Here is a 13,810-nt window from a genome sequence, read left to right as displayed (position 1 = left end):
ACAAGTATTTAGAACTCCGAATACATACACGTGTTAAATCAATCCTGTTGACCCGTTCACCAGTGCTGGCTACCGACCGTGTACAAGCTTCTCTGTACTGGGCATGCATAAGTAAGATTCACACTTGCCCAGTAGAACAAAACTGCTCATTCATGCCCATAGGAATAAGCCACCTTCTACTGGGCATGTGTGTACTGTACTCCCACATGCCCAGTATGGAAGGGCAACTGTGAGAGGCATATTTTGGCAAACACTTGTTGAATGTGTTAAGAGGGGCCCAGCGCTAGAATGGTGGGCCGTAAGGCCCGGTTCACATTAGTGTTCGCTATCCGGATTTTCCGGATCTGATCCAGACCGCATACTGTACAAACGGAACGTACGTTCCGCATAGCAATGTGAAGGCTATGCGGACATTCACATGTGTCCGTTCCGAACAGTACGGAGCCGGATCGGATCCGGACTCTTTTCCAACATGCGCTATTTTTTGGGTCCGGCTCTCCGGCCCACGCACCCGGACCGGAGCAGGACCTGAGCCTGACAGCACCATCAGGAACACAGAAACCAATGGGGAACGGAAGGCACAGAACACACTGCCTACAAAAATCTGACGTTCTACCCCACTTCCTATGCGTATCCAAGCGGCCATTTCAGATGGGGACACATGGGCCAAGCATGTCTGGAGTGGAGCAGCAGTGACAGACGTGCTGGAGCTGTTTGGCAGAATGTCGGAGGTGGAGGTGAGGCCTACAGCGGAGGAACCTGATTCTACAGGTGTTTTCTTCAGATATGCCTTAAGGCAGGGGTTTCCAACTCCCGGCCCGGTTCCAGTCCATGTGACGTTTTGAGCTGGTTTGTAGGCCTATCCTCTCTAAGGTCATTCATGCAGAGCAGCGCACCGCAGAGCGTCACCAGGTGGCACTGTCCTCTCCTCACAGCCATCTTCCGTACCGCTTTATGCTCTGTAAGGCCGTAAATGCGAATATGCATCAGGAGCCGTACAAAGTATGGCTAGTTGAAAGGCCCTTCGACAGACACTTTTCATGGTATGGCTGCTTTGCTGTGTGCTGCTTGCCATATAAATGCAGGGTAAACTCTGCCGGGGGTTGTTGTGGCTTTGGGGTAGTCCCTGGCCCACTTAAAATGTGCCCATGTGAGTTTTAGGGGGCCCATTGGTTTTCCACGCAACTGCAGCTTATCAAAAACAAATAAATACCCACCATACCTCTGTCAAGACCACACCAACTCCATCCCCCCCCCCCCCCCCCCAAGAAAAGGTCACGCTGGACAGCAGCCCTTGAGGTGAAAAAGGTTGGGGACCCCTGCTATAATTGGGATGATGTAGTTATTCACAATGGGGTGGTGCTCAGGAACCATCAGTCTTTCATAAAGGAATACACGCTGTAAATGTTGAGAAACACTCTTCTAGATTCTAGAACACAACCCTGGTGTCCACAGAGATCTCACAGCACACGCTTCTTAGAACCACAACCCTGGTGTCCAGAGATCTCAGAGAGCACTCTTCTAGAAACACATCCCTAGTGCACACTGAGATCTCACAGGACACAACCCTGGTGTCCACAGTGCACTCTTCTAGAACCCAACCCTGGTGTACACGGAGATCTCACAGCAAGCTCTTCTAGAGACCATCCCTGGTGTACACGGAGATCTCACAGCACAGTCTTCTAGAACAAAACACCAGTGTACAAGGAGATATCACAGCACACTTTTCTAGAACCCAACCCTGGTGTACACTGAGATGTCACAGCGCACTATTTTAGAACCCAACCCTGGTGTACATGGAGATCTCACAGCGGACACTTCTACAATTACAACCCTGGCATACACGGAGATGTCACAGCGCACTCTTCTAAAACCACAACCCTGGCATACACAGAGATTTCAGAGGACACTATTCTAGAACACAACCCTGGTGTACACGGAGATCTCACAGCACACTATTCTAGAACCACAAACCTGGCGTACACAGAGATCTGACAGCACACTATTCTAGAAGAACCACAACTCTGGTTTACACAGAGATCTCACAGCACACTATTCTAGAACCACAACCCTGTTGTATACGAAGATCTCACAGCACGCTATTCTGGAACCAAAGCCCTAGTGCACACTGAGATCTGATAGCACACTATTCTAGAAGAATCACAACTCTGGTTTACACAGAGATCTCACAGCACACTATTCTAGAACCACAACCCTGTTGTATACGAAGATCTCACAGCACGCTATTCTGGAACCAAAGCCCTAGTGCACACTGAGATCTGATAGCACACTATTCTAGAAGAACCACAACTCTGGTTTACACGGAGATCTCACAGCACACTCTTCTAGAACCACAACCCTGTTGTACACGGAAATCTCACAGCACGCTATTCTGAAACCAAAGCCCTAGTGCACACTGAGATCTGATAGCACACTATTCTAGAAGAACCACAACTCTGGTGTACACGGAGATCTCACAGCACACTCTTCTTGAACCACAACCGTGGCATACACGGAGATCTAACAGCGCACTATTCTAGAACCACAACCCTGGTGTAGATGGAGATCTCACGGCACACTACTCTAGAACCACAAGCCTGGCGTACACAAATCTCACAGCACACTATTCTGGATTAGAGCACAAACCTGGTGTAGACGGAGATCTCACAGCACCTATAACCGTAAAGAGACTGTCCTACTTTCACTCAGCCCTACAGGATGTTGAAAGGAACAAAATATACATATGGAACACAGCCATAATAATTACTACGACTTTCAAAAGGAAGCCAGTGTTTAATTTATGAGTATCACGTGTGCGCATGTAAGTGTACGTCTGTACGTATGTCCACAAGGCTCCCTGCTTCCCAGAGTCACATTACCAGTGTGATTTCCTTTGCTTCATTTCACTTCTGCTTTAGTAAATTGCCCCCCCCCCCCTCTCCCCTCTGTTTTCTTGGCTAATCCTGACCACAGCATTCTAGACCCAGAGCCACATGGTCAGCTCGTCTCTGGAAAACAAAGCAGGAGACATCCCTGTTACAGAGCCCAGCACACTTCAGACACTGCTAGGATAAATCCAGATCACAGCAACAAAGACAAGGCTGATTCTCAGCCACAAAATTCCCGGAATGACAGATGGGAAAGCATGGCCAGCCCAGCCAGCCCTACAGGTATTGTGATACCGGGTAGCATCCCCATCACGGGAATAACAGGATTCCGCACACACACAAAAATTAAAAAAAATATAAAAAATAAGATAAAATATATATACCGGTAACATAAGAGAATTAAAAAAATTAAAAAAAAAATAAAGACTATTGTAAACCAAAACTAAAGAAAAAAAATAAATGAAAACCAGCAAACACACAATAAAAGGAGGCTTGAATAAGACTATAAAAAGATGCACGTGAGCCAGATATATCCCCATCACAGATCACACTGTTGGGTTGTGATGCTACAGAGGAAAACAGACAAGCAGGCAGAACAATCCATCCAAGGCCACATGAGTGGTCCAGGAGGTCGCAGGACATGCCAAGTACAAGCACAACACAGGCTCCCCCACACATTTATAAGGCCTGGCACACACCATGCAATTTCCACTTTAGATACTATTTCCGATTGGGAAAATGATCAGATCAGGGAGAAAAAGAACCTGCTGATTGCCAGTGACCAATCCCAAGCTCAAAATCGATCTCTTTCTGAATCGGACACACTGAAAAATTACAATACAAATATTAACTGTGGTCGATATATAATCGGGTAAACGATTAGAAAACTGTTCGGAATTTGTAAAAAGAAATTGCATGTATTTACGCTAGCTTTCTTCTATGTCCAATCGATGTTGGATCTGAATATCGGTATGATCATTCGCTGAAATAGGATCTGAGGTGAAAATTGCATGGTGTGTACTAGTGTGTATCAGGTGAGGATGCCCATGCATGGCATTTGGGCACATAGAATGAGTAGCCCTCCATCAGATGAGGATGCCCAGGCATGGCATGTGGGCACACAGGATAGGTAGTCCTCCATCAGCTGAGGATACCCAGGCATGGCATGTGGGCACATAGGATGGGTAGTTCCATCAGCTGAGGTGCCCAGGCATGGCATGTAGGCACATAGGATAGGCAGTCCCCCATCAGCTGGGGATGCCCAGGCATGGCATGTGGGCACAAGGCAGTTGGCATGTAGGCATACAGGATAGGTAGTCCCCCCATCAGCTGGGGATGCCCAGGCATGGCATGTGGTCACATAGGATGGGTAGTTCCATCAGCTGAGGTGCCCAGGCATGGCATGTAGGCACATAGGATAGGTAGTCCCCCATCAGCTGGGGATGCCCAGGCATGGCATGTGGGCACAAGGCAGATGGCATGGCATGTAGGCATACAGGATAGGTAGTCCCCCCATCAGCTGGGGATGCCCAGGCATGGCATGTGGTCACATAGGATAGGTAGTCCCCCATCAGCTGGGGATGCCCAGGCATGGTATATAAGCAGTGGGCACAGGATGGGCAGCAGAGGCCCGGCACACACACACACAAGGCTGGCACTTACCTGAAGCGTCCCTGGCAGTGTTGGCACATCTCCCCCACCCAGCCGGGGTCACACAGGCAGGTGTTGTTGGCGCAGCGTCCGGAGAAGCAGGGGCTCTTCTCGCAGGCTTTGCCCTGGCAGCTGTGGGCGAAGAGGAGCAGATAGAAGAGTCCGGTGCTCAGCAGAGACGCCCCGGCACATCCCGGGCATATCATGGTGGCCGCCTGTGGCCCGAGCCCACCGTGCAGCATGCCGCCCCGTTACCTCACGGCCGCTCCATGCAATCCAAGGCAAGAATAAAGCGCCGTGCGCACAGATAACGCCGCCGATGTCCGGGCCTCTCGGGCCCGAATACTTTGAACGGTTCCCCCCTTCCTCCCCTATCCTTCTATTCTTCCGCGGGACCAAATAGTCCCGCTCCTGTGAGGGCAGCAAGCAGCGCAGGAGCGATGCGCCCGCCAGCCGTGCCTGCTCTGTCGGGTGATGCGTAGTGATCTGTGCTGGGCCGCATCACCCGGCACTGGAAGTATAGTCCGGCCGGGAGCGCGAGAGCTGTGCTTCAGAGGGGATGCTGATGGAGAGCTTGCTGGCTGCTGGAGATGCTGCTGGCTGCTGGAGATGTGGCTGCTGCAGGAGGTGATGCTTCTGGAAATGTGGCTGCTGCTACAGGAGATGCTGCGGGATATGTGGTGGCTGCAGGAGGAAATGCTGCTGGAGATGTGGTTGCTGCAGGAGGAGATGCTGTTGGAGATGTGGTGGCTGCAGAAGGAAATGCTGCTGGAGATGTGGCTGCTGCAGGAGATGCTGCCGGAGATGTGGCTGCTGCAGAAGGAGATGCTACTGGAGATGTGGCTGTTAAAGGAGGATATGCTGCTGGAGATGTGGTTGCTGCAGGAGGAAATGCTGCTGGAGATGTGGCTGCTGCAGGAGGTGCTACTGGAGATGTGGCTGTTGAAGGAGGAGATGCTTCTGGAGATGTGGTGGGTGCAGGAGGAGATGCTGCTGGAGATGTGGTGCTGCAGGAGATGCTACTGGAGATGTGGTGGCTGCAGGAGGAGATGCTGTTGGAGATGTGGTGGCTGCAGGAGGAGATGTGGCGGCTGCAGGAGATGCTGCTGGAGATGTGGCGGCTGCAGGAGATGCTGCTGGAGATGTCGCTGTTGCAGGAGATGCGGTTGCTGCAGGAGGAGATGCTGCTGGAGATGTGGTGCTGCAGGAGATGCTGCTGGAGATGTGGTTGCTGCAGGAGGAAATGCTGCTGGAGATGTGGTTGCTGCAGGAGGAGATGCTGTTGGAGATGTGGATGCTGCAGAAGGAGATGCTGTTGGAGATGTGGCGGCTGCAGGAGATGCTGTTGGAGATGTGGTGGCTGCAGGAGGAAATGCTGCTAGAGATGTGGTGGCTGCAGAAGGAGATGCTGCTGGAGATGTGGCTGTTGCAGGAGAAGATGTTGGAGATGTGGTTCCTGCAGGAGGAGATGCTGCTGGAGATGTGGCTGCAGGAGGAGATGCTGTTGGAGATGTGGCTGCTGCAGGAGGAGATGCTGCTGGAGATGTGGCTGCAGGAGGAGATGCTGATTTAGAAGTGGCTACTGCAGGAGGAGATGCTGCTGGAGATGTGGCTGCTGCAGGAGGAGATGCTGCTGGAGATGTGGCTGCTGCAGGAGGAGTTGGTGCTGGAGTTGTGGTTGCTGCAGGAGGAGACACTGCAGGAGATGTGGATGCTGCAGGAGGAGATGCTGCTGGAGATTTGGCTGCTGCAGGAGGAGATGCTGCTGGAGATGTGGCTGCTGCAGGAGGAGATGCTGCTGGAGGTGTGGCTGCTGCAGGAGGAGATGCTGCTGGAGATGTGGTTGCTGCAGGAGGAGATGCTGCTGGAGATGTAGCTGCAGGAGGAGTTGGTGCTGGAGTTGTGGTTTGTGCAGGAGGAGACACTGCAGGAGATGTGGCTGCTGCAGGAGGAGATGCTGCTTTAGATGTGGTTGCTGCAGGAGGAGATGCTGCTTTAGATGTGGTTGCTGCAGGAGAAGATGCTGCTGGAGATGTGGCTGCAGGAGGAGTTGGTGCTGGAGTTGTGGTTGCTGCAGGAGGAGACACTGCTGGAGATGTGGCTGCAGGAGGAGTTGGTGCTGGAGTTGTGGTTGCTGCAGGAGGAGATACTGCAGGAGATGTGGCTGCAGGAGGAGTTGGTGCTGGAGGTGTGGTTGCTGCAGGAGGAGACACTGCTGGAGATGTGGTTGCTGCAAGAGGAGATGCTGCTGAAGATGTGGTTGCTGCTGGAGCAGATGCTGCTGGAGGAGATGCTGCTACAGGAGATGCTGCTGGAGATGTGGCTGCTGCAGGAGGAGATACTTGTAACATCTGCAACTTTGGCGGCTGCAGACACGCAGGGTACACCCGCAGCCGGCTTTGTTCCCTGTTCACAGGCCTCATCCGTTCCATCTGCGTCTAGCACGCCGGGAACTGTCTCGTGCTCATAGGGTCGCTGTATCGCGCGGGCGCGCGCGGAGACAGGACCTTTATGCTGGAAGAAGGCGCGTCAGCTGACCTGCCGGTCGGCTGACGTCAGAGGTGACTCACGCCGCTCGGATTGGTAAGGGGCACGGCTGTGAGCTCTCCTCGGCTTCTTAAAGAGGAACTGTAACGACAAAACGGCCCCTGGGGGGTACTCACCTCGGGTGGGGGAAGCCTCCGGATCCTAATGAGGCTTCCCACGCCGTCCTCCATCCGTCAGGGGTCTCGCTGCAGCCCTCCGTGCAGCGGTGACGTAATATTTACCTTCCTGGCTCCTGCGCAGGCGCTCTGACGGCTGTCGGCGCCGAAGTAGGCGGAAATACCCGATCGCCGTCGGGTCTGCTCTACTGCGCAGGCGCAAGTTTCCGGCGCCTGCGCAGTAGAGCGGACCCGACGGAGATCGGGTATTTCCGTCTATTTCCGTGCCGAAAGTCGCCACAGCGCCCCCGCTGGAGCCAGCAAAGGTAAATATAGAACTGACAGTCGGCACAGTCGCCGGCTGTTCGGAGGGCTGCGGCGAGACCCCCGTGGGACAGAGGACGGCGTGGGAAGCCTCATTAGGATCCGGAGGCTTCCCCCACCCGAGGTGAGTACCCCCCAGGGGATCTTTTTGATGTTACAGTGTCTCTTTAAGCCTTCAATGGTCACTTGCAATTTGTCTGCTGTGTGAATACACTCGTGTTAGCGCTCAGACCTTAGACTAGTATCCGGTGTGCTTTGATCTGGGAGGAAACCAGGGATTTCACACAAGACTAGGACTATTGTTATATTGTATTACTGATTACCTGTGTATGATTCTGGCTATACTCTGACCTTGCTATTGCTTATCGATTCTGTACTTCTGCCTATCTGACCTTAGTTGCTGAACCTATGCCTGATATCTCACTATTCTTCTGCCTCACTTTTCTGTACTGTATTCGCCTCTCAGTTGCCAAACCTTGTGTAATGAATAGCGGAGATGCCGCCGCGCGGTCAAGCGGCAGGGCGGCTGTCTCCGCGTTCAGGCCGGCGGTTTCCGCGCAGCAACGTGTCTAGTTTGCCTGGGCCTTCTAGTGCACACAGATGGAGAGCTACGCGCGCGCGCGCCAGAAGACAGGACCTTTATGCCAGCAGGAGGGGTATCAGCTGATCAGGCCGATCAGCTGATCCCAGCTGGACTTCTGATTGGCTGAGTGGCTGGGGCGGCGCTGCGGAGCGCCGTAAGTATATATAGTACTTGTTTGGCAGTTGCTGGTTGTCTGCCGTTGCGAATACTAACGTGTGAGCACTCAGACCTCAGTCAGATCCTACAGTGTGTTAGAACCAGTTGGAACTGGGAATTCAAATTTAGCCAGATTCCACTCTTGAAGTTTACTGTGTCATTACTGTGTTATACTTTAGACCAGTTCCAGGGTGTTGAGACCAAGGACCTCACACCCAAGTATAGGATTACTGTGTCATTACTGTATTATACTTTAGACCAGTTCCAGGGTGTTGAGACCAAGGACCTCACACTCAAGTATAGGATTGCTGTGTCATTGCTGTGTTATACTTTAGACCAGTTCCCGGGTGTTGAGACCAAGGACCTCACACCTTAGTATAGGATACTGTGTTATTCCTTAGACTAGTTCCCCGGTGTCGAGACCAAGGACCTCACACCTTAGACTAGGATTGTGCGTATTGATATTTGTTATGACCTCTGGCTCTGTTGACCTCTCTCTTGCTTTCTGATTCGCTACCCCTGCCCATCTGTCTACCTGTTGCCAACCTTGCTTGTACCCGGTTACCGAATCCGCCTTCTGTCTCTGTACCTTACCTGCTCGTGTGTTGCCGACCTGGCCTGTCTGACCCTTCTGGCTGTCACTCATCCTTTGAGTGATCAGTCTTACTGTACTACTCGTGACGCTACTCCTCCAGGTGTCAATTCCTGCTCCTCAGGAAGTCCTTCTTGCAGTTCAGTCAGGGGCTCTACCCCATAGGAGTCCACTGGCTGCAGTACAGTATGATTCCCAATCCATCAGGGAATCCTTGGCTGCAGTACAGTCTGATTCCCAATCATCAGGGAATCCTTGGCTGCAGTACAGTCTGACTCTCCTCCGCCTGAGGAGGTCAGCTTGAAGACAGCCAGTGGCCACCTGCACCTCAGGGGTTGACTGGCTGCAGTAGAGTCTGTATCTCCCGCTCCTCGGGAGATAACCTTTCTTACTGTTGCACCAAACACTTTACCACATTAGGTGTCCTGTGTCAAGCTATACTGGTATTATTGGTGATTCTGCAGATCACACATAATCGGGTATAGCATCTGTATTATTGGTGATACTGCAGATCACCAATAATCAAATACTCTGTGTGCTGACACCAATCGTTACACCTTGCCTGTCTGACCTCTCTACTCACCAGTGGGCCCTTGCCACTGGTGAGGTGCTCTTTTGACTAAATACCCACCAGCTCCTCTGGTGAGGTTTAGTTTAAGTTATACAGCTCCTGTGACTGATAGTACCTTACCAGCTCCTCTGGTAAGGTCTAAATAAACTATTCAGTCGCTTGTGCTGATAGTACCTCACCAGCTCCTCTGGTAAGGTTTAGCCAAACTTTGTTGTCACTCTTGCTTTTAGTACTTTACCAGCTCCTCTAGGAAGACCTAATGTTTATACTACTGTTGTTACAGCTAGTACCCACCAGCTCCCCTGGTGAGGTCTAACACTGTTGTTTCAGATAGTACTCACCAGCTTCTCTGGTGAGATTTATCCATTTAATCTACTGTTGCACCAAACACTTTACACCTCTGTTTCTCAGCCTTCTATACTTGCATTATTGGTGATACTGCAGATCACCACATAATCGGGTATAGAGTCTGTATTATTGGTGATTCTGCAGATCACACAATAATCAGACGTCTGTGTGCTACACCAATCGTTACAGAACAGCAGACCACCGTTAATGAGCTCATAAAAACGGTTAACGTGCAGCAGACCCAGATTGACCAGCTGATTCAAACAGTTAACCGTTTGAAAGACGCTAAGGCACAAGTGTCCTCCCCTCATGTGATAGAACCCAGGATGCCCCCTACTGAAAAATTTTCGGGACATCGCTCTGATTTCCGAAATTTTAAACACCGGTGTTTATCATATTTTGAGTTATGGCCAGTATCGTCAGGTACAGAACGTCAGAGAGTTACATTAATTAAGACATTATTATATGGGGATTCGCAGTATTGGGCTTATAGTCTCCCTCAGGAGCATGAGGCTTCGGCCTCAGTTGACGACTTTTTTAAGGCAATGGCAGTTATATACGATGATCCCGATTTAGCAATGACGTCAGAAAGGAAATTAAAGATCCTCAGACAGGGGCATAATCCTGTTGAAACCTACGCAGCTGAGTTTAGGAGATGGGCAGTGTCAGCCAGATGGGGGCAGTACGCACTTTTAGATTGCTTTTTATCGGGGTTATCTGATGCAGTTGCCGACTTAATGTTGGGGCACCCGAACCTAAATCATTGGACGAGGCCATCTCACTGGCTATCACAATTGATCGGCATGTTCGCTATCAGAAGCAAGTTCGGGGTAAAGTACCAGGGAGATTTGCTTCTGGTACCTTTTCGGCTCCAGTGTCTTCCTCTCCACCTCATGATGAGCCAATGCAGATTGGGCAAACCAAGCTCACAGAGGTCGAGAAAAACAGGAGACGCAATGAAGAGTTATGTCTTTATTGTGCTGGAAAAGGACATATGGTATCTGGTTGTCCCAAGAAGGCGGAAAACTCTATCGCCTAGGAGTAGCTGGAGGTACTACCCTAGGCGATCCAGTCTTACCTCTAAACAATAAACTATTACTCCCGTGCTCTATCACATGGGAAGGGCAGGTTCACTCCACCCAGGCTTTTATAGACTCAGGTTCGGCTGTGAATGTTATGGCTTATGATTTCGCTATCAAATTCGGTTTTCCTTTAACTTCTGTGGTACGACAAGTGCAGATTACAGCAGTGGATGATTCACCATTACTGATTAAACATTCCATCACCCAGACTCCTGTATTATTATGCCAACTAGGGGTTTTACATAAGGAACAAATACAGTTTCTGGTACTCGAGATGTCCACCTCCACCATCATTCTGGGTATGCCGTGGCTTAAAAAACATTCTCCTCAGATTAACTGGAGTTCCAGACAGTTATTGAGCTGGTCTCCTTACTGTCATCATTGTTTGGAGAAAGTTACCATTACCGCCACTGAAATTCAAGTGGAGGGGACTTCTGAGTCGTCCTCTGAACCCCCTGAGATAGATACCTGGCTGGATTGGGTACCTACATTAAGCCCATTCCAACAAGAGGTCCCTGAAGGGAAACCAGAGGGGGTTCTGTTTGTACCATTGTTATGTAAATTACTCAAAAGGAGACCTGGGATTGAATGGGAGCTATAAACTCAATAATAATCATCTATAATAATAACTTTTCATGCATCCTGTCAACAATAAATATGAAAAGCAACAAAAAAGAGGATTGGCTCTTAGGTGCATGAAAATCAATAAATACCTTTATTAGTAAATCACATACAAAAACCCTAGGGCTAAACCAAAACAAAAACAAACACAAAAAAATCATTATATATACATCACTAAAATATGTAACAGCTCCGCCAAAAATTGCCTCTATGACTCTAGATCCTTGGTGGTAACTAAGGGGCTGCAGTCCCCAAAATAGATCTAAAATATTTCTCACTGCATATTAGCTGGTTAAAGAGACATGCATGTAAAAAAATCCTCCATTCAAAAACTATATTGCCAGCAAAGGTCCAATGCTCAGTATAGTGAGCATTGGACCTTTGCTGGCAATATACTTTTTGGCTTCCCACTGCTTTATACATTTTGCAACAGATGCTGGTTGGTCATGATGCTCCATGCTATGCTTTGCAGATATCATCTACCACATGCTTGAAGCTTTGACTCCATCTTCAACTAACAGCATGATCTGCTTATAACCTTTTGCTGACAGTTTGTTTGCTTCACCTAACCACCTTTTGCCATATTTGCCCCTGCGAGTGGGGGGTACAGGCTTCTGGGCACTGACAGCATGACCAATTTCCTTTGCTTGGATTAAAGCCTTGTTTCAACAATTATTCATTCATTGGTGCTACATTTGCCCCTGTGAGTGGGGGGCATAGCTCTATTAACATTGTATATCTGATACCATTTTCTTGGATGGAGGATTTTTTACATGCATGTCTCTTTAACCAGCTAATATGCAGTGAGAAATATTTTAGATCTATTTTGGGGACTGTAGCCCCTTAGTTACCACCAAGGATCTAGAGTCGTAGAGGCAATTTTTGGCGGAGCTGTTACATATTTTAGTGATGTATATATAATGATTTGTTGTGTTTGTTTTTGTTTTGGTTTAGCCCTAGGGTTTTTGTATGTGATTTACTAATAAAGGTATTTATTGATTTTCATGCACCCAAGAGCCAATCCTCTTTTTTGTTGCTTTTCATGTTTGTACCATTGCAGTTCAGATTTAAAATTCTTCATGCCTTCCATACCCATAAAAATGCCGGTCACCCAGGGATTGCTCGCACACAGGAGTTGTTGGACCGTTGTGTGTGGTGGCCCTCGATAGTGTCGGATTGTAAGGAATTTGTCGGTAATTGCTCTGTATGTGCTAGGAGTAAGTCATCTAGACGGGCTCCTGTGGGTACCTTACAGTCACTTCCGGTGCCTGAGCAGCCATGGACCCATGTGTCCATGGACTTTGTGGGCGAACTGCCTAGATCGGAGGCTAAAACAGTCACATGGGTGGTAGTCGATAGGTTCAGCAAGATGGCCCATTTTATTCCCTTGGACGGACTCCCCACTGCACAGGAGCTGGCAGAGCTCTTCATCCATCACAGTTTCAGACTGCATGGGATTCCGGAAAATGTGGTGTCAGAAAGGGGAGTCCAGTTCGTGTCCAGGTTTTGGAGGGCCTTCTGTCATCATATGGGAATGAATCTATCGTTTTCCTCCAGCTACCACCCACAGACTAACGAGCAGACCGAAAGGGTCAACCAGTCTTTAGAGCAGTTCCTTAGATGTTACGTAGCTGATGCTCAAATGGATTGGGTCAAATTCTTGCCTTTTGCAGAATTTGCCCATAATAATTTGAAATGTAATTCCTCGGGATTCTCCCCTTTTCAAGTGGTAACGGGGAGATCACCGATGTTCTCTCCTCTGCCGGGGATGTCATCACCGTTCCCGGCCTTGGAGGAATGGCAAGGGACATTAAAGGAGATCTGGGGAAAAGTCAAAGGGAACTTAAAAAAGGCTTTTGCTACCCAGAAAAGACAGGCAGATAAAAAACGTTCTATGGAATGGAATTTTGTTCCAGGAAATTTAGTGTGGGTTTCTACTCGACACTTGGCCTTAAAGCAACCTCCTGCTAAACTGGGCCACAAATTTATAGGGCCATACCCTGTGTCCAAAAGGGTCAACAAGGTTACCTATGTTGTCTCGCTCCCACCCAGTTTCAGAGGAGGTAGAACGTTTCATGTGTCCCTCTTGAAGCCTGCTGTGCATGTGGATTCCTCTCCCCCCCTGTGGTGATTGATGGAGAACCAGAGTACGAGATAGAGCAGATCTTGGATTCTCGGGTGGTGCGTAACTCCATACAGTACCTAGTCCACTGGAGAGGGTATAGTGCAGAGGAGAGATCTTGGGTACCTGCTTGTCGCATGCATGCAGAAGAACTCAGGGAGCAGTTTCATAGATTGCATCCTGACAGGCCAGGTGGATCGTGTCTGTAGTCCACGCCTAGAGGGGGGGGGG

The 13,810-nt window shown here is 49.6% G+C and overlaps 1 protein-coding gene across 2 annotated transcripts in view; it reads right to left on the bottom strand.

The window, feature by feature from the left end:
- ATRNL1 (attractin like 1) overlaps positions 1-5,280 on the bottom strand; it is a 903,042-nt gene extending 897,762 nt beyond the window's left edge. The window contains exon 1 of one of the 2 annotated variants that reach the window (XM_068257926.1): positions 4,551-5,280. In XM_068257926.1, coding sequence (XP_068114027.1) covers positions 4,551-4,780 — 230 coding nt within the window. In that variant the 5' untranslated portion in view covers positions 4,781-5,280. The remainder of the gene's footprint in view (positions 1-4,550) is intronic. The other variant, XM_068257927.1, reaches the window with a different exon arrangement.
- Between the last annotated feature and the right edge of the window lie 8,530 nt (positions 5,281-13,810).

Source organism: Hyperolius riggenbachi, chromosome 10, assembly GCF_040937935.1.
Source record: "Hyperolius riggenbachi isolate aHypRig1 chromosome 10, aHypRig1.pri, whole genome shotgun sequence".
Taxonomy (NCBI): domain Eukaryota; kingdom Metazoa; phylum Chordata; class Amphibia; order Anura; family Hyperoliidae; genus Hyperolius; species Hyperolius riggenbachi.
The sequence above is the reverse complement of the archived record's forward strand: the minus strand, read 5'-3'. Positions and strand labels throughout refer to the sequence as shown.